At 47.2% G+C, this 25,936-nt stretch overlaps 1 protein-coding gene across 3 annotated transcripts; it reads left to right on the top strand.

Moving 5' to 3' along the window:
* Positions 1–906: 906 nt before the first annotated feature.
* On the top strand, positions 907–25,882 carry LOC143484836 (sex comb on midleg-like protein 2). 3 transcript variants are annotated; one of them, XM_076983802.1, is made up of 15 exons: positions 907–1,036; positions 10,200–10,285; positions 11,878–11,952; positions 12,144–12,220; positions 12,459–12,693; positions 13,045–13,133; positions 13,237–13,480; positions 18,575–18,867; positions 19,548–19,674; positions 19,822–20,025; positions 20,446–20,610; positions 20,704–20,829; positions 20,964–21,173; positions 22,224–22,387; positions 23,350–25,882. In XM_076983802.1, exons 2-15 carry the CDS (start codon positions 10,264–10,266, stop codon positions 23,473–23,475), a joined length of 2,157 nt encoding a protein of 718 aa, XP_076839917.1. In that variant the 5' UTR covers positions 907–1,036; positions 10,200–10,263; the 3' UTR covers positions 23,476–25,882. The 3 variants fall into 3 exon arrangements, with proteins under 3 accessions (XP_076839917.1, XP_076839915.1, XP_076839916.1); XM_076983800.1 differs by having other exon boundaries at positions 22,221–22,387; XM_076983801.1 differs by lacking the exon at positions 907–1,036 and adding an exon at positions 8,614–10,108 and having other exon boundaries at positions 22,221–22,387.
* The last annotated feature ends 54 nt before the right edge of the window (positions 25,883–25,936 follow it).

Genomic DNA, 25,936 nt, shown 5'->3' with positions numbered 1-25,936 from the left:
GCATTAAGTATAACACCTACCCGTCTTGGGGTTACCTGGTGTAAGCTTTACACACAAATGGATTTGATCATTGAATGAAGCTTGTATAAAAAGCAGACAGGCTTCCCCTTGCGTGTCCTTGAATGATCAAAAATGTTCTTAAAATAAAATACATTGAATAGAAACAGAATTACATTATAATATGATATAAATACAAATACCTTTTAAATGCAACCCAGTGATCCTGGAAAAAAATCAACACGCTTCATTTTGTATACTTTACTCAAAGTAATCCGTTTAATTAAATATTTCCAAGACCAAAAAAGTAGTAGAAGAAGAAAATAAACTAAAATTAAAAAGAAACATTAAGTGTTATGTATAAAAATGTACCACGAATTTTAAGGGGGATTGACGTTTATTAACCTACTTTTAATATGATAAAAACATATATAAAATATCTATAGCTTAATCAAATTGTAAAATAACAATAAAAACCATACATATTAAATAGGTTTACTTCATTTAGTGATTTCTTTGCAATGATGTAATTAATTGAAGTGCTACGGGCTATTTGGATCCCAAATGTAAATAGCATCTCTATATTAAACCAGAATACAAAATAAAAAAAGAAACATTTCTCAAAATCCAGCCTAAAACCTAAAACTTTATTTTTACGTGCAAATCAGTACTTTGCTTCGTTTAGCTCATTCATAATAGAGCAAACAAGAAATATACATTTTTCCTGCAGATATACATGCCATAAAATAAGCAGTTCTTTTGATCTAATCACTAAGTAACTTTTTACAAGTATAAATGAGTGTGTCATAAAGTATTTTTTAAGTTGTGTGTCATAATGAAAGTTGTGTTAGCGTCTAACCCCTGCATTGTGGCAGCCCCAGCCTGACGTGTCTTCAGTGGGCGGTGTGGCACGGCCACAGTGGAAAACCCTCAACGCAACGTTTCTTATTGCTGCGCATGCGCATAGGTGATCGAAATATGGCGGCCAGCTCCTACGAAAAGTATTGAGATCTGCTTCAATTTCGACAAAATTGTTAAGGTAAGGTGATTCTTTTGGCCTTTAAACGATTCTACGTGCTATATAAACGGTCGGTATCTTCGGTGCCAAGATGAATTCGCCCTGATGATCGGATGGAAGGATTTTAAACGATATCTTCACTGTCAACACTTTCTTCCCTCGCAATGTATTTCTGGATGTATGTTATTTCCAAAGTGGTTGCCTATTGATGGGCGTTCACCTCCATTAGTACCAGTCATTTGGCATCAGTCCGCCTAATTCTCCGGGTTGGTTCTGTTAGCTTGTATTTAAAGACCTCTAATGGACTCTTACATTTCGCACAGATCTAGAGCACAGTTTGCTCGTACATGGTATTTGTTGATGGGTAAGGCTTCTCATTTGTGGTGACGTTTCATTTTACAGCTCCCATGACTTTATCTGAGTCGTCACCAGGCGAAATTATGGGAAGGTTTTTTTTTTTTTTAAAGAAGGTTTCCAGCAAACTTTTTTTGTTTTATGCTAATTATACTAGGTATAATAATGCCTACATTATTTTCTTACCTGTGAAAGTTAACTTGTTTTGCACGTTTGATTAATGTTAGTGAGTACATTTTATATTCATAGTTACTTATTCAATAGCTTGTGTTTTTCGGCAATTATCAATTCTGAAGAGTCTAGCGGGAAAGAGGTACTGAGTACCGTTGTGTGTGTGTGTGTGTGTGGTTTTCCAACGTCCTCCAAGTTCGACGTTCAAACCTCTGGAGTGGAGTGACAGTTTCAGTTCAAGCGAATGCTTCTTTTGTGTGTCATGTTCTCAGCTTTGTCGATGAGCGGTTTTGTTGGATATAATTGATATAATTTACTATATTTAAAATATGAATACTAAATACTTTATGTAATGTGTAATAAATCATAATGACGATCTCATAAAGAGAGACGTCATGTTTGACCACTTTCTTTTCAAATGATATTGAGCCTCAATTATATGTCATGTTTTGATTTATTATTTTGAAATATAGTTTTGTGTGAATCCACTTGTTTCACCACAGAATATCAATAGAAAATTTTGTGTGAGAGTGAAAGTCTGAGGGTGATAATCTGCGGTCAAATGAAATATCCATTCATTAAATGTTCAGTGCCTCTCCCATCACTGCCCTGCAAAATGGTTCATCTTGCATACAGAGACTGTTCAGAGTTACAGTAGGGCTGTAAGTGCACATATTGAACACACACCAAGATACATGTCGGTCTAAAACCGTGACAATATTTTCCCTGCTCTCTATCATGCCTTTGTTCTAATGCTTTTATCGTGTGTACACTGCTAAGCATTCTGGGAATAGGGAGTGGGTTCAGAGGCATGATGGGAAGGCAGAAGTGCTCCACTGTTCTTCTTCCTCTCATATCAACACAAACGGTGTCCTGTGAACCCCAGTCATTCACATCGCCATTTAAAGCTGTTGTGTTTAAAAACGCTGCAGTTAGCCAACGCCCAGAAGTCCAGATTAACATCACCTTCCTGTCCCTTCTTGTTACCTTTCTCCACTGACCAAGACAGAAACCAGGGTTTGATAATGGATGATGTGAACGGGCTGTTGAGTGAGTCTGAATGAGTTTGTGGTTTGGGACACACAGGCTTTGTGGAGGGAGGATACACGTATGTACGATGCAGCACTGGTTGTAGTACTTTCCACTTAATTTTAAGTTACTTAATTTTTTTTTATGAATAATAGAAAAGCACACTTATTTTACAAGGTTGTGGTTTTTTAATCTTGTCTAATAGTGGTATTTGAAAACCAAAGTAGCACCATCACTAAATATTTTAAAAACAAATAATCTTATCAGTGTAGCCCCTGACAGGAAAAGGAGAGCTAATTGCTAATTGTGAAAGTGGTGAGCAGATAACTGTAAGGAAGCTCAGTTTCAGGAATGAACCCCCTCCCTCAATTCACACTTCTCGTAGTGGGAGGGGCTGTGCTTGGGAAACAGGATGCACGTGGCTCTCCGTGCCTTCTGATTGGCACCTCTACGAGGATGGGGATAAATGTTTATAACCCATGTATTCATGTATTCATGGTGGGTGGGTGGCAAAAGACATGGCTGGAAATTCTTTACCTTGCAGAAAGCAGACAGACAAGTCATAGTTGTGGTGAAATGTTAACAGTATCCCTTTCCTTTGTGAGCTATTTTGGCATGCATAAGCAAAGATGTAGTGGATTACATTGTTATAATTGCCCTATTAAACCTTTCGTGTTCAGAACTGTGTTTTACAGCAGGGTAGGCCAAGGAAATGTTTGATAAAGTTTTCATTTTCTCTCTCTTCCTCCTCACTCTTTTCTTCTCTCTCTCTCTCTCTCTCTCTCTCTCTCTCTCTCTCTCTCTCTCTCTCTCTCTCTCTCTCTCTCTCTCTCTCTCTCTCTCTATGTCTGGTCTGGAGGAGATGGCTTTTTGGCTCTACTGTCCGGTTTAGGTTCCCTGTGTTGTTGAGGCTGAACTCAGGTGAGCGGTATGTGGCTCCATCAGCCACACCACCTGATGTAGTTGGAGCGTTTCACCCACACCTGAATGTGAGCCTTCCTGCACATCAGAAATACCAGAGAAGAACTTTGCAGTGCCAGGGATATGTTTCCCGCACTGGTAGCATGAGTTGAAGATCTCACTGGTGTAGTTTTTTTTTATTGTTTTTGGAAAGCTAGCTATTGGCTGTATTGAAAGTCTCCTGATTTTCAAGCCACTTATGGGCTTCACACAGGAATGATAAAACACAGCGATTCAAGGCTAGTTCCATGAATACGACCACAGGACTTTAGCCAACATATTTATTACATGATAATTGATTCTCCAAATTGCCAGCCAATTTTAGGTAGCAAAATTAAATTGTGTTTGAATTTGTGTCAAGCAATTAAAACCTTAATAAACATGGGACCTTGATGAATTTCTCTTGTTTTGTGCTACATGGTAAAAAGCTCTGAAATTCTCCCGATGTTTTATGCTCAGTCGTGCAGTGAGGGCGTTCAACAAGTCTTCACGCTCCTGACAGACCTGCTACTGCTGCCTGGGGGGGTGGGCGTCTGCCATGGGACGACTTTCCTTCCCACCCTAGGTGGTCTCTTCGCATTTCCCTCCCTCCATTAGTACCCCATGTTCGGGGAGAGGCATTTGGACGTGGAGGGATGTGGGAGGTGTTTGGGCTTCAGGTATGGGCCAATCACCACTCAGCCAGACTAACTCCACACTCCCCCCAACTTTCTCTGTGTTCCAGAATTCTCAGATAGTTGAAGCAACTTTTGTTCTCCAAGTTCTGGAATCATAGCATGGTTGTTCTTTGAGTTCTGGAATCATAGCATGGTTGTTCTTTGAGTTCTGGAATCATAGCATGGTTGTTCTTTGAGTTCTGGAATCCGCAGGCAGTTGTATCAACTTGCACTTTTCGAATTCCAGGCTGGCCCTTGGCTCTTCTCCCATGCGATTTGACATCTGGATGTTCACCGTGACGGGGCAGCAGACAGAGGCCCTTCTGTGATTCCTGCTGAAGCTTCACCTTTCCTGCACTAGAGCTGTGGGGTGTGCGTGTTTGCGTGTTGTCACGTTGACGGAAATTATGACACGGGCTTCGTGTTGTTTCCGACGCAAAGCATTTGTGTGGCGTCGTTCTGACACTTATCTTGCTTTCGAGAACAAAATTTAAAGTGTCAGCTGTTTCAGAAGCATTCTGACTTTAGTTGTTTAGTGGCGTTTGTCATTAGAAGGACTGTTGGTGTTTTGGGCAGACTACTACATTTGTAGTTGGGGAGGTTAAAACTGAAATTGGCTTTGGATTGTGGTTTTGGGCTGTGAACTCGGAGGGTTTGTTGTGGATTCGTCTCTCTCTACATCACTTGTCCTCCAGGAGGTAATTAAAGTGTCTGCGAACCTTTGGCGGGAGATGGGGTTGCCTGTGTCGTGCCAGGGGTCACTCGTAATTGTTTACCCTGCTAAAGAGCCTTTCCCCCCCTGACCGCTGCTCTGGAGTGCCCCCCCCCCCCCCCCCCCCCCCCCCCCCTCACAGACCTCCTGTGGCTCTTTTAACCCACAATGAACTGAATTACTGTTCACCTCAAAACAGCTCGATTCACTTTTATTTGTGCCGTGGCTCTTAGAATAGACCTCGTCTGTGTGAGTTATGGCATCTCATTCTCAGCGGGGCGCAGAAGTTAAAGCAGAGGCAAGTATCTGCAGTGGCCACCACTATAAGCCCCTCCCCCACCGTTGTCCTCTGTTATAAACCCCTCCCCCACTGTTGTCCTCTGTTATAAACCCCTCCCCCACTGTCATCTTCCGTTTTAAGCCCGTTACGAGGATACAAGAATGCCATGCACTCTTAAAGCACAGCAGACCTTTTGGATTTTTGTTTGACCTGTTGAGCCACTACCGTAACGCTACAGCCGTACAGATGCGCCTGTATCACACACACATCAGCCAGGCCCTATTTACAAACAATTTTTGCTTTTATTTTCAAAAGACGTTGATTTGGTGAAGGTTGATGAGTTTACCTACTTAGGGTCGAGGGTACAGAGTAATGAAGGAAGTGAAAAGGAGGTAAAGAAGAGAGTGCAGGCAGGGTGGTGTGGATGGCATAAAGTGTCTGGGGTGATCTGTGATAGAAGGGGGTCTGCTAGAATGAAAGGAAAGATCTATAGGACAGTAGTGAGACCTGCTATGTTGTATGGACTGGAGACAGTGACACTGACAAAGAGACAGGTGAGGGAGATGGAGGTGTCTGAGATGAAGATGTTGAGATTCTCATTTGGAGTGACGAGGAATGATAGGATCAGAAATGAGTTTATTAGAGGATCAGCACATGTAGCATGTTTTGGAGATAAAGTTAGAGAAGCGAGATTGAGATGTTTTGGACATGTACAAAGGAGGGAGGAGATGTATATTGGTAGGAGGGTCTTGAGGATGGAACTTCCAGGCAAGAGGAGGAGAGGTAGACCTAAGAGGAGGTTTATGGATGCAGTGGTAGAGGATATGAGAGTGGCTGGTGTGTCAGTGGAGGACACTCAGGACAGGGCCAGATGGAGGAGTTTGATCCGCTGTGGTGACCCCTAAACGGGAATAGCCGAAAGAAGAAGAAGAAGAAGAAGAAGATTTTCAAAAGACGTGTCTGAAACAGGAAGGATGAATTCTTGAATGGTCTCCTTATTGGAAATAGTTTCTCAAATTAATGTAACATAATACGAATTATAATAATTCATGATACTTTTACTTTACACACATAAGTACATTTAAAAGCAAGTGCCCCAGTACTTTACTATGAAACAAATACATTAAGGTCCCCAGCATTAATCTGAGGGTATCTGTACTCCCACATAAATATAGGGGCTGTGCACTTTAAACCTCCGCTCAGCGAGGGACAGAGTGGCTTTGAACCTCCAGGACTAATTATATTGCACATCTGATTTGGTGTGACCGGTGATGTTCGTTTTGTCTCCATTGCCATGACAACCCTCACTCAGGCCTGCCTGGAATGCATAAGCACTCTTTATACAGGTGGAGTAGGTTGTAGCCTGCGGCGGTTACGATGCACTGTAGCATAGGGAAGGCAATAATGGAATTAGGTTAGTCTTAATTATTCTCAAGAGATCATTTGTTTTGCACCGGCAGCTTCTATATGTGTTTGTATGTGCCTGGATTTGCACACACACACACACACACACACACACACACACACACACACACACACACACAGCACGAGCACACATCAAGTGTCATTTCTAAGTTACAATTTAATTAAGCTACGATTATGGATCCCACATGTGCCTTGCAGTACCACAACAACCACTGCCCTCCAGGGTCCTGAGTGTGCGCTGTGACTGGAATGAGTGGAATTCATTTATAAGAGGGCATGAGGGGTTTGGGGGGAGGGGCAGTAGCGTGGAGGTGGGGGTGGGGCCAATGGGGTGGAGAGAGACACAGTCTGGGGAGAGGAGGAGGAGGAGGAGGAGGAGGAGGAGGAGGAGGAGGAGGGTGTATGGAATGCCTTTCATGATTTCCCAGACTCAGCCCTGGCCAGGAGCGCACACACCCCTCATACACACACACACACTCACAATCTATATCAGACACATACACATATATGTCCCTCCCAAACACACACACACACACATGTCGCTCATAGACACACAAACACGCTCATAGACACACAAACACACCTCATACATACACACGCCCCTCATATACAGACACATACACACACGCCCCTCATATACAGACACATACACACACGCCCCTCATATACAGACACATACACACCCCCCTCATATACAGACACATACACACCCCCCTCATATACAGACACATACACACGCCCCCCTCATATACAGACACATACACACGCCCCCCTCATATACAGACACATACACACGCCCCCCCTCATATACAGACACATACACACGCCCCCCTCATATACAGACACATACACACGCCCCCCTCATATACAGACACATACACACGCCCCTCATATACAGACACATACACACGCCCCTCATATACAGACACATACATACGCCCCTCATATACAGACACATACATACGCCCCTCATATACAGACACATACACCCCCCCCTCATATACAGACACATACACCCCCCCCCCCTCATATACAGACACACACACCCCCCCCATATACAGACACATACACACGCCCCCCTCATATACAGACACATACACACGCCCCCCTCATATACAGACACATACACACGCCCCCCTCATATACAGACACATACACCCCCCCCTCATATACAGACACATACACCCCCCCTCATATACAGACACATACACCCCCCCCCTCATATACAGACACATACACACCCCCCTCATATACAGACACATACACACGCCCCTCATATACAGACACATACACACGCCCCTCATATACAGACACATACACACACCCCCCTCATATACAGACACATACACACGCCCCTCATATACAGACACATACACACGCCCCTCATATACAGACACATACACACGCCCCTCATATACAGACACATACACCCCCCCTCATATACAGACACATACACCCCCCCCCTCATATACAGACACATACACACACCCCCCTCATATACAGACACATACACACGCCCCTCATATACAGACACATACACCCCCCCTCATATACAGACACATACACACACCCCCCTCATATACAGACACATACACACACACCCCTCATATACAGACACATACACACACCCCCCTCATATACAGACACATACACACACGCCCCTCATATACAGACACATACACCCCCCCTCATATACAGACACATACACACACCCCCCTCATATACAGACACATACACACACGCCCCTCATATACAGACACATACACACACGCCCCTCATATACAGACACATACACACACCCCTCATATACAGACACATACACCCCCCCCTCATATACAGACACATACACCCCCCCTCATATACAGACACATACACCCCCCCCCCTCATATGCAGACACATACACACACGCCCCTCATATACAGACACATACACCCCCCCTCATATACAGACACATGCACACACCCCCCTCATATACAGACACATACACACACGCCCCTCATATACAGACACAAGTAAGAACTTCATTGTACAGTGTAACTACCCATTTCTGCTGTGCACATGACAATCAATTCTTGAATCTTGAAGAAGGTAGATAAAGTAAGAAGGAGCTTGGAAGAAAGTGTGGAAGGAGGAGACCAGAGGAGGAGGAGGAGGAGGAGGAGAGCATGTTAACACTACATCCTCCTCCCCATGAGTGTATGTGCACAGTGCATTGCCTCAGCCACTTACTGAAAGGATCTATTTTTTATGCTGACAAAAGCTCTCACTTGTTCACCGCCTGCTGCCTGTCAGACCTGATGTTTCTGGCATTGTGCAGGCAGACGTATAAGTAAAGCGGATGTATGGATGGATAGATGGATGGATGGATGGATGACCTACTGCTGCTAATTGGTGTCCTGTTGTTTCTTGAGAATATGGAAAACAGACAGACAGACAGCTGGGTGATGGACACCCAAATCGAAACATTCTTCAGCGTTTATTGGAGCACATGCGGGATCCCAACCACTCTATAAGATAGTGAGCAGCCAGCTCGGTCCTGTGACTACACACGTGGCTTAAGTTGCCGGTTCTGACCATTCTGTACAACATCCCAGTGCTTGATTATTGTGCTAGTGTCCTCAACACTCATCTGGTGGTCAGCAGGCCTGCTTAGCCGTTTGATAGACGACCGAGGCTTTAAAAGCTCTCACTCCCTCCAGAGCTTCATTACACGTTCCAGTGCACAGCAGTAATCTGATCTCTCTTCTGATCACATCGGTACCTCACTTTCGATAATCAAATATGAATACAGATCCTATAATCTCAACACAATACAGCCATACGGTGTACTTTCATCGCTATGATGTGACAAATGTACTCCGAAGTGTCTCCAGCGTCCCTCATCCGGGTCCAGTGGGAAAGCCGTTGAGAGGTTCTTTGATGGAGCCCCTGCGCGAGACCGTGCTGTCTGGCTGCCGGAGCGCGGCTAATGGGCCTGTTTAGCGTTCAGCCGCCGCTGTCGGCATGGTGATAAAAAGCCTTCCTGATTGGACGTTTAAACTAACCGTCTCCGCCTGCTGGGACCAGCGTGCGATTATTCCTATTGCGGCGGGATCATTAGGGGAAGTTTCTTTATTTCGAGCGAATAATGGCTGAAGTTCTGAGGCTATACCAGCGCTTGCGCGTATGTGAGGGCCGTTATTTCATTGCGGAACGCTCACCATGCCAGTGAGGGCGGTGGCACTGAACATTTATGATGAATAATAGAAAAAACGAACTCGCTGAACTGCGGTTCCTGCTCCCAATAACTTCGGCCTCATAAAAACTCCACAGGCATGAGCAATCGCTCGTGGAGAAACCAGTCGAGGCCGGCGCAAATCAAATATGCCACAGGTTGTTTTAAAGCTGTTGGAGGTGCTGTTGGGATTGCGTGGATATACGTGAAGGTCTGACGCAGATTCCCCGGAGCTCCTGTGTCTATACAGCCCCCTCATCATGTCGAAGTATGGGCGTGTTCTCAAAGGAGGTGATGACCTTTCTACAGCAGCAACCTCTGGTCACGGCACCCTGGCGGCTGATCAGTTTTCTCTCTTCCCCCCCCCCCCCCCCCCCCCCAGGGTCACAGGGTGGCTTCTGTAGGACTGGACCGGCACCGCTGGACTGCCGCACACACCAATCAGCATGGGGAGGACTGCGTTGAAAGGTGAAGTCTGGAGCACTTTCGCAATGGGCGGGGCATGCAGATATGGGCGGAGTATTCAGATGTGGACGAGGCCAACCACTCCCCCATCGCATTTCAGCTGTCTGGACTCACTCAGATAAACTGAAATTTTTAACTGAAATTTTTTAAAGGGAAATTACAGCTTCTGCACATTTTGGCTGTGTATAAAATTAGGGAGTAAACAAACCCCACAGCTTTTTATTTTGAAGATATTACCAGTGTCCGTACGTTCGTTCCCAGTAGGGTTGCAACGGTATGAGATTTTCACGGTATGATAACCGTCTCAGAAAATACCGCGGTATCACGGTTATCACGGTATCACAGTTAGTTTGTATATTATTAAAAGATACACCGACCCTTAAAGAAATTACAAGTTATTTTTGTTCAATTAACTATTTATTGTAGAAACCTGGAACTATTGTATACAAAATGTGTCCTTTAAAAAAATAAGCTGTACACATGTTTATATAAATACTGCAAAATTAGAGAAACCTAAATCATGGATTTCAGTACAATTATTTAAGTTTAAATTATTTAATATCTGATAAACTCAGCCTGGGTCAGTGTCTGATCAACAACTGTTGTAAACGTCCGTTGTACTGCCAAGTTGGAATATAACCAGATACTGCAGGAAGAGAGGATTTATTTCTGACATCATCACAATAGAGATTTCTATTTTAAGGTTTTCACACCGAGTCTGGTTTTAACATATCAAAAACAGGTACGTTAGAATTTGAACGCATGTAAATTAATAGCGTCTTTCACATCCAGTGAAAGCAATGACCATAAAAAGCTAGGTTTATACTTTCACTAGTGACCGTAGCACGCGACTCCGCACAGTTCTTTTGTCTTACGTTAACAAATACGAGCCTCTTTTAATTCCAGGACAAAACATGAGAGAACGTGAAGACGTTAAGATTGGGCGTTTTGGAAATAAACAACCATTAAATAATGTGATGAAAAAGCGAATTATTTCGAGTATATGTATAAATATTTAACTTAATTAAGTTTAAGGTGCTGGGAAATATTGAAACGGACCTTTAAAGTGACGTACAAGTGTTTTAATTCCACCTTTTAAACGTGTATGAATCCTGCAAACGTGACTTTGTTCATTGCGCTGAGGCGCAGCGCGCAAAGTTACAAAATTCGAGAGGTGTACGACCTCGCGAATCGACAGCGCGCGAGACCCTCGCGCACGGGCGGAGCCACCGCGATTACGTCATTTTCGCCACTGATTTTAGTTTAGCTTTTTTTTTTTGTAAAAAAATGTGTTAAGTCTGATGCACTTTCTGCCATTCTCACTGCTGTGTGCTGAGTAGCTGAACCGGAGCGGAGTTGCGCATGCGCGGGTCAGTTTCTCCGCTGGCTTGCTTTTTACCGGTAATAAGCAAACGCACACGGTATGATAACCGTGCATTTTAATACCGTGGTATACCGTGAAACCGGTTACCGCTGCAACCCTAGTTCCCAGTTCTGCTCTTACTGGTGCAGGACTGAGGTCGGCCTCTGGATGGCGCTGTCTGCGTCAGTGCAGTCGTTGTGCCATATGTTCAGTGCTCTGTCTGTTTTTGCAGATCACAAAGATGTTAAGAAGGAGAAGGCAGGCAGGAGCACTCCTGTCAACACACCGGGCCCTGTGCCCGTTAAAGGTACGTTCATCTCCAGAGGTCTGAGAAATTGAGGGGGGGGGGGGGGGGGGGGGGGGGGGGTGTTCTGTTTTTATGGTTAGAGCACCCTCTTGTGTTCAGTTGTCATCAGTATGTTGTCTATTAAAATTCTGTAGAACATACAATGAGAAGGGTGTGTGTATGTGTATGTGTGTGCACGTGTGCGTGTTTAGCCCCCGAGTCTTTCACGTGGGAAGACTATCTGAAGGAGACGTCGTCTACTCCTGCCCCGCCCAGCTGTTTCCGACAGGTGAATGAACGCCCTGGGCAGCAGAATAAAGACAGCTGAAGCTCTCGTCTGCATTTTCAGTACTCAGATTCGAAACATTAAAGAATGAAAGAAAGAAAAAAAAACTAAATGCTTACATTGTAAATGTGAACTTGTATTATGAACGTGTCATGGTGAACTTTTATTATGAACGTATCATGGTGAACTTTTATTATGAAGTGTCATGGTGAACTTTTATTATGAACGTCTTCTTCTACAGTCTCGCATCCCTCCCTCGAATGACTTCAAAGCAGGCATGAAGCTGGAGGCCCGCGACCCTCGCAACTCTACGTCAGTCTGCATCGCCACGGTGATGGGCATGACGGGCATAAGGCTCCGCCTGCGCCTGGACGGCAGCGACAACACCAACGACTTCTGGAGATTGGTCGACTCATCCGACATTCAGCCAATAGGAACGTGCGAGAAGAACGGCGACATGTTGCAGCCTCCCCTGGGTAGAGCAGAGCGTCCACTTGGACTCCGGAATCCACTTTAGTCCCGTTATTACTGTAGCCAAGGCAACCGTTCAGAAACATCTTAACTTATTGGATACGAAATTCTAAAAAACGTGAATACAGTAAATGAATGCCTAAGGTGAACACGTTTTCAAACATTTGGTGATGTAGTTGGTGATTTAGTGAGTTGGCCTCTTAAATCAGAATGTAGACGCACACATGGTGTGTGGTTGTACATGACCCTTAACCTGCAGCTTTTCTCATTCGTGTGCTCTCTTTCTCTCCCTCTCTCTCTCGTGTACTATGTCTCTCTGTCTCTTTTTCATGCACTCTCGTGCACACTCTCTCTAGGGTTCAGGATGAACGCCTCCTCCTGGCCCATGTTCTTGCTGAGGACCTTGAACGGAGCCGAGATGGCGCCCGCATCCGCGTTCAAAAAGGTGCCCGCTCCACCTCCCCTCTGGGCTCTTCCCTGTTTTTGGTTTTAGCGCGCCGTTTCCTGTCCTGCGGTCTGATTCGTGTCTTCACTGCTGCCCCCTGCAGGAACCTCCGAGGCCTCCTCAGAACGGTTTCAAGCCTGGCATGAAGCTGGAGGCGGTGGACAAGAAGAACCCGTACCTCATCTGCCCCGCCACCGTCGGCGAGATCAAGGGCGACGAGGTCTTCATTATGTTCGACGGCTGGAGGGGGGCGTTCGACTACTGGTGCCGCTACGACTCCAGGGACGTCTTCCCCGTGGGCTGGTGCTCAGTGACCAAACACAGCCTGCAGCCGCCCGGGAACAGCAGTGAGTCACCTGGACCAGGTGTAACCCGGTCCGCACTGTCAGAGCCTAACGGGTGTAACCCGGTCCGCACTGTCAGAGCCTAACGGGTGTAACCCGGTCCGCACTGTCAGAGCCTAACGGGTGTAACCCGGTCCGCACTGTCAGAGCCTAACGGGTGTAACCCGGTCCGCACTGTCAGAGCCTAACGGGTGTGACCCGGTCCGCACTGTCAGAGCCTAACGGGTGTGACCTGGTCCGCACTGTCAGAGCCTAACGGGTGTAACCCGGTCCGCACTGTCAGAGCCTAACGGGTGTGACCTGGTCCGCACTGTCAGAGCCTAACGGGTGTGACCTGGTCCGCACTGTCAGAGCCTAACGGGTGTAACCCGGTCCGCACTGTCAGAGCCTAACGGGTGTAACCCGGTCCGCACTGTCAGAGCCTAACGGGTGTGACCCGGTCCGCACTGTCAGAGCCTAACGGGTGTAACCCGGTCCGCACTGTCAGAGCCTAACGGGTGTGACCTGGTCCGCACTGTCAGAGCCTAACGGGTGTGACCTGGTCCGCACTGTCAGAGCCTAACGGGTGTGACCCGGTCCGCACTGTCAGAGCCTAACGGGTGTAACCCGGTCCGCACTGTCAGAGCCTAACGGGTGTGACCCGGTCCGCACTGTCAGAGCCTAACGGGTGTGACCTGGTCCGCACTGTAAGAGCCTAACGGGTGTAACCCGGTCCGCACTGTCAGAGCCTAACGGGTGTAACCTGGTCCGCACTGTCAGAGCCTAACGGGTGTAACCCGGTCCGCACTGTCAGAGCCTAACGGGTGTAACCCGGTCCGCACTGTCAGAGCCTAACGGGTGTGACCTGGTCCGCACTGTCAGAGCCTAACGGGTGTGACCTGGTCCGCACTGTCAGAGCCTAACGGGTGTGACCTGGTCCGCACTGTCAGAGCCTAACGGGTGTGACCTGGTCCGCACTGTCAGAGCCTAACGGGTGTGACCTGGTCCGCACTGTCAGAGCCTAACGGGTGTGACCTGGTCCGCACTGTCAGAGCCTAACGGGTGTGACCTGGTCCGCACTGTCAGAGCCTAACGGGTGTGACCTGGTCCGCACTGTCAGAGCCTAACGGGTGTAACCCGGTCCGCACTGTCAGAGCCTAACGGGTGTGACCTGGTCCGCACTGTAAGAGCCTAACGGGTGTAACCCGGTCCGCACTGTCAGAGCCTAACGGGTGTGACCTGGTCCGCACTGTCAGAGCCTAACGGGTGTAACCTGGTCCGCACTGTCAGAGCCTAACGGGTGTGACCTGGTCCAAGTTCTCAGAAATGCATGCTTGGTGTTTAGCCTACTATTCTATATGTTGCATGCACACGTAAAGTAATTGAGAAACAGGTATAACTGCCTCCTTATTAGGTGTGTTTCATGATTGGTTACACTGACAGTCTGCCTTGATATTTTTATTGCAAGTTACAGTGCCTAGGATAGTCACTGTTGGCACTGACACTCCAGAGGATTTTGAAGGAGAATTAAGAACGAACACGCACAGCTTTACAGTAATGCAAGCGAGCAACCACAAGGGGGCAGCATAGGTCAAAACTCTAGTGGTTCCAAAACTTTTTATAGTGCTATAAAATATATTAGCGTAAGGCCTTTACAAGACTTGAATATAGCACTGTAAAATAAGGCTGTTAGAATAATGAAAGACCAGACATGTATAAGTCTTGTTTGTTGTGTTATATAGGTCAAACTTTAGTCTCAGTATACTGAGGTTAACAAGAAATGTGCTCTTCATAGACAACCACAGACTATATATACAGACTATAGTCTGCCTTTTAGGTTGTCTGTTGAACTTGAAGGAATTGATTAACTGTTCCAAACTGAGCCCGTTTTTATGACTTATTTGCTATGACTAATTTTGGCCACAACAGCCTAGGACAAAAATAATGGATTGCGTGACTGGCCAGGTTTCCCAGCAATGAAAGACAAAGAATGAAATATTGGATGTCAAATATTTAGTTGTGTGGGTGTGTGTGTGTGTGTTTTTTTTTGTTATTTTGTTTTGTTTTTTGGAAAACAAAACAATGCATTTACATTTTTCGGTTTGGACACTAGATGGCGCTTCCATTCTTTTATGCCATGAGAAAATGGATTTTGGATTTAAAAAAAAAACAAAATAAATCAAGACCTGAAAAAATGAGTACATACCCCTGGGAGTGGGTTTGGTAATATGGCCTTACAGACTAATAATAAACATGAAGTAGTAATTCTTGTTGAATCACTCTCACTCTGCTGCGGCAGATGAAGACCTATTTGTTGTTCCTGCATGGTTTGCTTTTGTGCCTAAATGTTGCCAGATTTACATGAAATTGTGGTTGCCAGATGGCAGATTTACAGAACGTTTAGAGGGGGATATTTTACGGTAGCCTCCAGGCTCATGAGGATTAATGAAAGAAAATTTTAAATATTTACAGATTTCAGTTGTGAGTTTTGCTATGTGTATTCCTCCGTTTCTCCTCTCTCTGTGTCTCCATCTCAGTAGATTACATTTAGAAGATGAAACACTCTACATAAATCCATTTGTGTCACCCATTTTAATTTGAATATATAATTTGAGAAATGTTGCTATGACAACGTACCCAAACCCCATTGCATATGCTGTAATTTTGCCTCATTTTATGTACATCTGAGTGAGAATTCTGAAATGTTTGCCTATTTTTGGCTGAATTAAACTTTAGATAAGATTATGTGACATAATGGGATTTAATTGAAAAGTAGCTTTAATTAACTCAGACAAAGGCGAGAGCTTGGCAGTGTTTGTAGCTGTCAGTCATCCTTATTGTCATAGCAGCACTGGCAGTGATCTCTCCTCTTCCATTAAGGGCCGTCATTATGGATACTAAAATCCCTCCCAGGTTCTAGAATTGAAATTATTCCGTTAAAACGACACAGAGATTATTATAATTACCGTAGTCGTGGTAATTGGGGTTGGTATAGCGAAAAGGAAATGATGTTCCTTGTCAGCTTACCTCTGAAGTGGGTTTAGCTTCTTGTCCACATTTTGCATTTAATGGCATGTTTTCATGGCACCGTACGTATATTGTAGAGACCCGTGCAAAGCTTTCATCACGCCACCTCTAAAACGCGACGGATGCGAGAGGTGAAGCAGGTTTCAGGGGCTCCTTCTCGGCCTCAGGCGGCTGACGGACCCGGTCTGCACACACATCATGACAATAACGAGCCTTGTACTGTGTACAGACTGGGCCCCTCCGAGGGGGTGAGACAGAGAAAGAGGAAAGAGGGTGTGTACAGTGAAAGGAGAAAAGGACGAGAAAATGGGATGCCTGACAGAATCTATTAGTCGCCTCATTTCGTTGGTTTACAGTGCGCCCCGCTTTAACTGCGGCTGTAACTCATGTTAACCAGGTTTACCGTGTGCTGCAGATGTTTGCTACACAAACACAGAATTACAAGACTTAAGGGAGTGCGGTTTGTCTTTGATACGAATTTTGGCTAAGGGGGAATATATATATTGTTAGTCCTGTGTATATATATAAAATAATTATGTGTGGGGAGAAAGATATGAATGTGTAGCATTCTCGGGGTTATATATATAAAAACAGGCATATATTGGTAAGTTTCAGTTCCTCTGTGTGGGTTTTAGTCCTAAAAGTCCTGACCCGTCGTCGTCCCCATACACACACCCCCACCCCCCAACCCCCACACCCCCCACACCCCCCCAACCCCCACACACACCCCCAACCCCCACACACCCCAGACACAAACACCTGTGTATTTGGAGCCGTGTGCGCCGGCGCGTAACCGCCTCCCTCCCCGCGCGCACCCTCCCTCTCCCGGCACCGGTCGGTCAGAGCTCCGGTCCTCCGCCGCCTCCCTCTCCGGTGATAGTTTGGCGGTGACAGGAGGGAACTTGGCCAGTGGCCACACAAGTTCCCGGTTCTTCCCCGTAATGTGACCGACGTCTTTGTCGTCTGTGCGGCGCCGTTCGTCTTCTTAACGGCTGCTTGTGTGTTTCTGCGCGGTGAGTTAACCGGCGTTTGTTCCGTTTTCTGTCTGTTGGCTCGGTGTTGTCGCGCCGTGCGGGGGATGGTCTCGACCGGGACCGGCCAGGGCAGGACCTGCCCCCTCACACGCGCTTAACTCCTCACGTGAACCGGTTGGGTATTGATGCATGTGTGTATATAAAACCAGCGTGTTGTGGTTCTGGTTCTTAATTAGTTCTTTGTTTTATACAAGAGTATTTTTGTATTACAGAATGAAAAATGCTAGATTTGTGTTAAAACGCAGTCTGTTATTTGCGATTTTAGTAAATCAGTCTAAATAATAAATGCGACTTTTTCAAACCTGTGCCTGTTTAGGCGCTAGTGAAACTAAGTACGTGGGGAGGCTGTGGTGGTGGTGCCCATTTATTAGTGCAGCTTAAGATCTGTTTGAATTTGAGTGTGTAACAGGATTATGATTATTAATAGACCACATTTTCCTACCCTCAAGCCTCTTCCTTCCTTCATGTTTTCTCTCTCTCTCTCTCTCTCCTCATTCCATTCTGCTTCTCCACCCCCTTTTTCAAACCCCCTCCACTATTCCTGCATTCATTAATTTCAGTTGATATTGTTTGTTTTGATTTCGTCACACACACACACACAGCCCTCGACCAGGCCACAGATGCGGCCCCGCACACACGCGCTGTCTCTCGAGGGTCCTGCGTCACGGGGGTGGTGAAGCAGTGCTGTAGTGATTATTCCCATATGCTGCTTTGACAGCATTGGGACGCGAGCCCTGGACTTCCCCCCGCGTTCAGCTCCCACACACTGCCCACCAACTTAACACGGGAGTAATTTAGGGTGAACACATCCACACACAAACACACAGTAGCCCGCTTTTGCCTGTGTGCCCGTGTGCCTGTGCAGTGGGCACATAATTAGCATATTGTGACCTTTTTAACTGCGCGCGTTTGTGTTGTGTTGCGCTTGTGTCACACGAGGGAGTAACGTGCTCTCTCTCCCCCCCGAGGAGGGAGCTAGGGGGCAGGGATAGTGTGCGTTCGGAACCGTGCCTCCCTTTGCCCTTCTAACCAGCGTTTTGACCACGCCTCTCCGCAGTCACCCTCCCGAAGCCGTCTCCAGCTCCAACCTCCACCTCCTCCTCCGCCTCTTCTCCGTCCAAGCCCACACGCCGCTCCATGCAGTCGGTGTACCGCCTGCCCACGCCCCTCCCCGCCCTGCCGGTGCGCAAAGGGGTGAGAGGTCGCCGGCCCAAGAGTGAGACCCTCGCCCTGCTGAAGGCCCTGGCGGCGTCCACCCAGAACACGGGAGGTCCGCCAGGGGGCGACGCGCCCACGCCACAACTCGCCCCACGCCCACACAAGAAGAGAGGACCCAAGCCTGGCAGCAAGGTGAGGGGCGGGGTCTGGGTGGAGTGGGAGGGGCTGAGGGTGCAGAGTGGGAGGGGTCGTGGGTGCGGAGTGGGAGGAGTCCGGGGTGAGGAACGTGTTGATTTGTTGATCTGCTGCTACTTCATAAATTTGTTAAATTCGTTGCAGTTCTAAGCGAAGTGTAAATTTGAACGTGTCACATGCTGTGAAAGTGTAAATGTGACGTGTCCTTTGGGAGCACACCTGTAGTGGTCCGGGCGCTGTGATTACACGGCTGCTCACTGAACGCGCTCTTCAGCAACTGAAGCAGCTTGTTTTGGATGCTTCTGATGTTAATGGTCACACAAACCACAGGCGTCTAGACAGAGCGACAGACATTTTTAGAGTTCTCTCTCTAACCACATGGCACGGATGAGGAGACCTATGAGGGCACCCACGCGTGTGGCGTTTGGCAGACGGTCGTATTTTGCACTGTGGTATTTAGTAAAGCATTTTGTCTGGAAGTATATGATGTGAGTAAATCAGCTGTTCACCTGTGGGTTTCCCCAAACTGCACAACTCTGTTTTCCCACAGTGCATTTGTATACTTGAATCACTCTTCAAAGCAGTGAATATTGCCCTCAGCTTCAAATGTGTTTGTAATTGTTCCTGTGTGTGTTTGTGTGCGCGTGTGTGTCGGTGTGTGTGTGCGCGTGCCTCAGAGGAAGCCCAAGATCCTCCCAAGCTCCTTGTCCACCCTTGCAGGTTCCGACTCGAGAGCGCCCCCTACCCAGGGGCACAGGGACGGCCTGTCTCCGGTGGGCGGTCTCTCCTCTGTGGTCTCCACCGGTAAGACCCCCTGAGGCCACGATAGCAGTGGCCCCTACTGTGTGCAGCTCCACTCTATACACTTAGATTTGAGTTTTTGCAGTGTGTGTGTGTGTGTGTGTGTGTGTGTGTGTGTTACAGCCTCTCTCTTCTCCTCTCTCCCTTCAGTGTGTGTGTATGTGAACAAACACGGCAGCTGTGGCCCTCACCTGGACCGCAAGCAGGTCCAGCGCCTGCCGGACCATTTCGGGCCCGGGGCCGTCAACCTGGTCCTGCAGCAGACGGTCCAGGCGTGTCTGGACTGCGCCTACCAGCCCAAAGTGTTATTGGGTTGCCTGCAGAACCAGCCCGACGGAGGAGAGGTGGTCCGAGGTAGCCGGGACCCTCTGTCTTTATCTCTCAGCCAGAGATTATTCAGTGCAGAACTCCGAGTCCATTTCCGCTCCTGGATTTTGTAATCACAGGGAGTTTAATGGGCACCTAATTGAACTGTCTGGCTACATTATCATAAGTCTTTACCCCAAGGTAATTTAAGTGGAAATATGTGTAGTACCTGGATTTTCGAGAGCTGTGATTTCATTAGCAGTGATTTATGATTATGCCAAGTGATCGCCATGTGCAGGACTGGACTCGAGGTGCCTGTGTCATGAACCCGTATTCTGTATTCCCGTATCTGCTGAGCTGTGTTCTAGACGCTGTAGCGCTCTGGGATTCCCTAAATCGGACCTGTTCTGGCTGAGTTGAGTGGGAGTTGTTTGTTGTTGTTTATTGTTGTTGTTGTTTGTGTGGCAGTGCGGACGGACGGTGGGGCGCGGATGGTGAAGCTGCCGTCGGCCTCCAGCGCCGCCTTCGTCCTGCGCTTCCTGGAGACGGTGTGCAGACACCTGCAGTGTGACAACCTGTTCAGCAGTCAGCCCTTTAGCCCCGCCCACAGCGCCTACGAAAGGAGCAGGGCGGGTCCGTGTCCTCCACACACACACACACACACACACACACACACACACCGGTCTCGGGGCAGGGAGAGACCATGTTTCTGCTCCACCCGTACAGTGAAGGAGGAGCGGTCTGAGACCCCGGCGGTGAACAGGGGCGTGAAGCGGATCTCCAGGGAGTCTCCGCCCTACTCCGCCCCCCTCTCGCCCAAGCTGCTGCACACGGACACGCACCCCTCAGAAGGTATCCCAGCATGCCTCACGGCACCTAAACCAGCGCCAGTGTGTTTGTGTGGTCAAAGTGCTGCATCTGTACTTCTTGGGTACAAGTTGGCGTTCTCTGTGTGTGTGTGTGTGTGTGTGTGTGTGTGTGTGTAGCTGAAACCCTACCTCCAGAAGAGAGCGGTTTATTGAAGGAGCAGCGATTCATGGACTCCGCCTCCAATTCCATGACGCCCCGCCCACAGACCATAAGAAGCGCCTCGGAATACCAGTCCCAACCCAGCAGTCCCTATTACCATGGCAACAGCCCTGCACTGCGTCGGCATGCCTCTAACCCCCCCACGCACAGCCACAGAAGAGTGGAAGGTGTGTGTGCAGCCTCTCACTGGGGGTTTAAACTGGGGGGTTTTGCAGTGCCTGGCAACCATCAGATTCTAGCCTCGCCCAGTCGCCATAGTGAATAGGATCCATATGATTGGAGAACAGAGTCGTGCACCATCTGGCCAGCTTCATGTATTCTGAGTATAACTGAATGGTGATTGAATGGTGTTTGTTTGAATTGATGGGACGCTCTATTGTTTTTGTGTGGTTGCTTGTATTTAAATATTGTGGACAAGGAAATTTTAATTGCAGGTTGTGTGTGTGTGTGTGTGTGTGTGTATGTGTGTGTGTGTGTGTGTGTGTGTGTGTGTGTGTGTGATAGAAAGAGAGAGAATTCTATTAAAAAGCAATAGAAATAGAGTATTTTTTATCAAAACTGTCACTTCTGGCTTTGAAGTGACTGAAGTAATAGGTTCCTGAATGATAATATGCAGGAGTGTGAGGTCTGTACAGGAGCGTCAGGTCTGTACAGGAGCGTCAGGTCTGTACAGGAGTGTGAGGTCTGTACAGGAGCGTCGGGTCTGTACAGGAGCGTCGGGTCTGTACAGGAGTGTGAGGTCTGTACAGGAGCGTCAGGTCTGTACAGGAGTGTCAGGTCTGCAGGAGCGTCAGGTCTGCAGGTCTTGCCTGCTCTAACCCATGAGAAGCACAGGAAGGTCTGCAGTGCTGGTGTTAGAATAATCTCATTGGAATAATCTCATTAGAATAATCTCATTAGCTTTGCTACAGATCAAACGCGTATGCCTGTCTCTCCCTGGAGGAGGAAGCCTGAATGTAACGAATTCACCCAAAATATCCAGGGCAAACTTGGGTGTAGCGGGTGTAGCAGCAGGACTGCAGGTGGGGTGTTCGTATGGCTGTGGTGAGGCTGTGCTCTGTTCGGGCTGCGGGGGGGGGTGGGGGGGGGGGGTTATATATGGAATATAACAGTCCTGTCAGAGCTAACCAGTTATATTCGGAAATGGATATTCATGGTTGTTCAAGTTCTTATGTCTCTCTCTCTCTCTCCCTCCCTCCCTCCCTCCCTCCTAGCAGCCAGCTCCACTACAGGTCCTGATGCATCAGCAGCTGAATGCGAGACTCCCAGAGTTCCTGGCGGCAGAAGCCCCTCCTCCTGGTCTATAGAGGAAGTGATGCAGTTTGTGCGAGAGGCAGACCCCACTGCCCTGGCACCTCACGCAGAACTCTTCAGGAAACACGTGAGTCTAGCCCTTGCTCCCCCCCCCCCCCCCCCCCTCTCTATCTCTCTCTCTCTCTTGCTCCCTCTTTCTCTCTCTCCCTCTCCCCTTCTCTCCCCCCTCTCTCTCTCTTGCTCCCTCTTTCTCTCTCTCCCTCTCCCCTTCTCTCCCCCCTCTCTCTCTCTTGCTCCCTCTCTCTCTCTTGCTCCCTCTCTCTCTCGCTCCCTCTCTCTCTCTCTCTCTCTCTCTCTCTCTCTCTCTCTCTCTCTCTCGCTCCCTCTCTCCCTCTCCTCTTCTCCACCTCTCCCTTTATCAGGGTCGCTGACTTGCTCTTACTGTCAGTAACTCTCATTGTTTTGTCTCCTGTTCTCATCCCCTCTCTCTTCTCTCCTGTTTTTTCATTCTGTCTCTATCTATTCTCTCCTGTTTTCTCATTCTCTCTATCTCTATCTATTCTCTCCTGTTTTCTCATTCTCTCTATCTCTATCTATTCTCTCCTGTTTTCTCATTCTCTCTATCTCTATCTATTGTCTCCTGTTTTTTCATTCTGTCTCTCTCCTGTTTTTTCCTGTACGTATGAAACATGGAAACAATTTAGAATTTTGAATCTGCAAATAGCTGTTAACGTCAGTAACAGAAAAAGACCCCCTTTGTGTGTGTGTGTGTGTGTGTGTGTGTGTGTGTGTGTGTGTGTGTGTGTGTGAGAGAGAGAGAGAGGGTGAGAGGAAAGACATGCCTGCTGAGGAGAACATGCGTCATCTGTGTTTAGACTTCACCTGGGAGACTCGCATTCATCTCTCTGAAACCAGTGCTAGTCTGGACAACATCATCACACACACACACACACAAACAAATTTGTGCTCGCTTTCTCTCAGAGAGATACATACTCACACCATGCTGCTGTAGGATTGTCACACAGAGGTCATTGTAAGAGTATCCCCTCATCAGTGTGTGTGTGTGTGTGTGTGTGTGTGTGTGTGTAGGAGATAGACGGGAAGGCTCTGATGCTATTGCGGAGTGACATGGTGATGAAGTACATGGGCCTGAAGCTTGGCCCCGCCCTCAAACTCTGCTACCACATCGACAGACTAAAACAAAGCAAGCAATGAAGACTTGCAGCACTGGAACATGTCCTCAGTGCTGGATTAAATACTCTCAGTACTGTTTTAAATACTCTCTGTGCTGGATTATACACACAGTATTGGATTGTATGGAGTACTGGCCATCAGACATGCCATACTGAATATTACTCAGTACTCGGTAAGGTTTACAGTACTGAATTAGACTCGCAGTGTTGGGCTAAACGTCACGGTACTGTAGTAAACACATGCAGTACTGTAGTGGTTGTAAGACCCTGGGTTGAAGCAGTACTGGGAGAACTGCATGGTACTGGATTAGATTTACAGTACACGCAGTGCTGAGCTTCCCACGTAGCCATGGATACGTGACGCGTTCCCATCCCAGCTGCCAAACCTCGAACCGTCTCCTTCGGAGAACGGAGGGACCGCTCGTGATGGACAGGAGGAGGAGACACTAAAGCATCTGTGCACAGCAGACCGAGGGTCAGAGTGGCCCGGGGAGACGCACGCACGGGGAGCCTGGCATCTGTGGGCTTGGCAGGAACAAGCATCCGGACAGCAATACGCTCACACACTACCTACCAGTCTGGGAGAGCCGAGCTGGGCAGAGTGAAGCACTCTGGGAGAAAATGGCCTAACGCTGGAGTGAACAATCCCCTCTCCCTTATGTGTAATCTGTAGAGTTTGTTTTGGTTCTTCTCATTCTCTCCCTTGCTCTCTCTCTCTCTCTCTCTCTCTCTCTCTCTCTCTCTCTCCCTCTCTCCTCTCCTACTCTTCCTTTAAGGACATTGTCTGTTTTCTTCATTTTGCCTTGTGTGGGTTTTTTTCCTTTTTCTTTTTTTTTTTTTGGAAGCGGATATATATATATATATTTTGTTGTCATCGTCATGTCTCTAAATGTTTAGAACATTTTGGCCCAGAGCAAAGACGAGGGCCTGCTGGACTGTCTCGTGGCGGGCGAGGAGATGTGTCCCGTAAGGCGGGAGGAAGCTCTCCCCTGCTCCTGCAACCAGCCGCCATGTCTGTAAACATACTCCTCGTTGTCTTGTTGGCCTCCCAAAGATTTTGGTTGCTGTCGGGTCAGCAAGTTCTGGAGAGCAGGTGTGACGTTCTTCTCTCGTGATCACTCTGGCTTGTCCTCTCCCTCTCTCCCTACCTCTCTCTCTCCCTACCTCCCTCTCTCCCTACCTCCCTCTCTCCCTACCTCCTGGAACATGGACTCAGTCGTTTGCTGTTCACGTTTGGGTTCCCTCTTTTTTCTTATTGTTTGGGATGCAGTCAAGTCGTCGTGCGGTTTACTGCAGCTAGTTTAACCGCTGCTCCATCCAACAAGCACCAACACAATTTACCAAAAAAAAACTTTATTGACGGAGCATTAATCAAATTTCTTATACATTTTGGTCATGGGACAACACAATTGATTAACTTGTCAAAGTTGTATGTGTAAATCATTTGACCAAAACAACAAAGTCGTAAAGCTGTCGTGGCGAGGGCACATCGTGAGGTCTCTGGGATGTGTCCTCTCAGACAGGGAAAACGTTCTGTGTCTCGCAGTGGGCATTCTTACACGTTTGTGGTCCCATCCCAAAAACTCCAGTGCCGCAATAGGGAACGTTTTGGAAGGGCAGAACGTGTAAATGTAACGTTTCTGTTATAATTTTGTTCTCCGTGACATTTTTGCGTCTTTCATTCCTTGATGGCAGTCAGGACCACTATTTCATTCATATATTCTTGCTAAATTTTTTGATATTTATTTTCATCTTATATGTTGCCGGTATTCCATCAAAGATATGGGTGTCAACCATGTTCTAAAGTTGCTTTTCTGGAAGGGAGAGAGGCATGGTGCCCTTCATATTCTTGGGAATGTTGGGTTAGTAATTGTAAAGGAAAATTTATGCTGAAATAATTGTCATTTGTTATGGTGAAATCTTACTAAGCTCAATGATTTGCATGGGTATCTTTCTTAATGTATATTCTTATTCTCTTTGTAGATAGTGTTTTTTTTGTTTGTTTGTCTTTTGGTTCGTTTTTGGGCAGTATGGAGACGCTGCCGATGCGTTTGAGATCGTTTGAGATCATTTATTCTGTAGGTTCAACCTCTTCAGTCCCTCTCAACCACTGAACAAATGAAAACTTTTGTCACCATTTCAAAGGGATTTTTTTATACTTGGGTGTCATATATGCGTCATGGTGGACATTAGGTGACGAGAGCACCAGCGAGAAACAATCCACTGTTCAGACTCGGGACGGCTACGGCTTTTACGTCCTGCAAGAGGCGTGGGCGTCTTCGCAGTTGGAACAGGGTTCTCCAGTGTATTATGGGTTTCACCATAAAACGCAGCAGCAGGAATGTACATTTTTGTAGAAAAGAAATATTTTAAACTAAACCTATTGTATATGAAAGTAGAAAATGTGAAGGTATGCATTTGGGATCGGGTTGGGGCATGTGGGGGTGGGGGGGGGTATGTGGGGGTGGGGGGGGTATGTGGGG

This window comes from Brachyhypopomus gauderio, chromosome 21 (assembly GCF_052324685.1).
Source record: "Brachyhypopomus gauderio isolate BG-103 chromosome 21, BGAUD_0.2, whole genome shotgun sequence".
Taxonomy (NCBI): domain Eukaryota; kingdom Metazoa; phylum Chordata; class Actinopteri; order Gymnotiformes; family Hypopomidae; genus Brachyhypopomus; species Brachyhypopomus gauderio.
The sequence above is the reverse complement of the archived record's forward strand: the minus strand, read 5'-3'. Positions and strand labels throughout refer to the sequence as shown.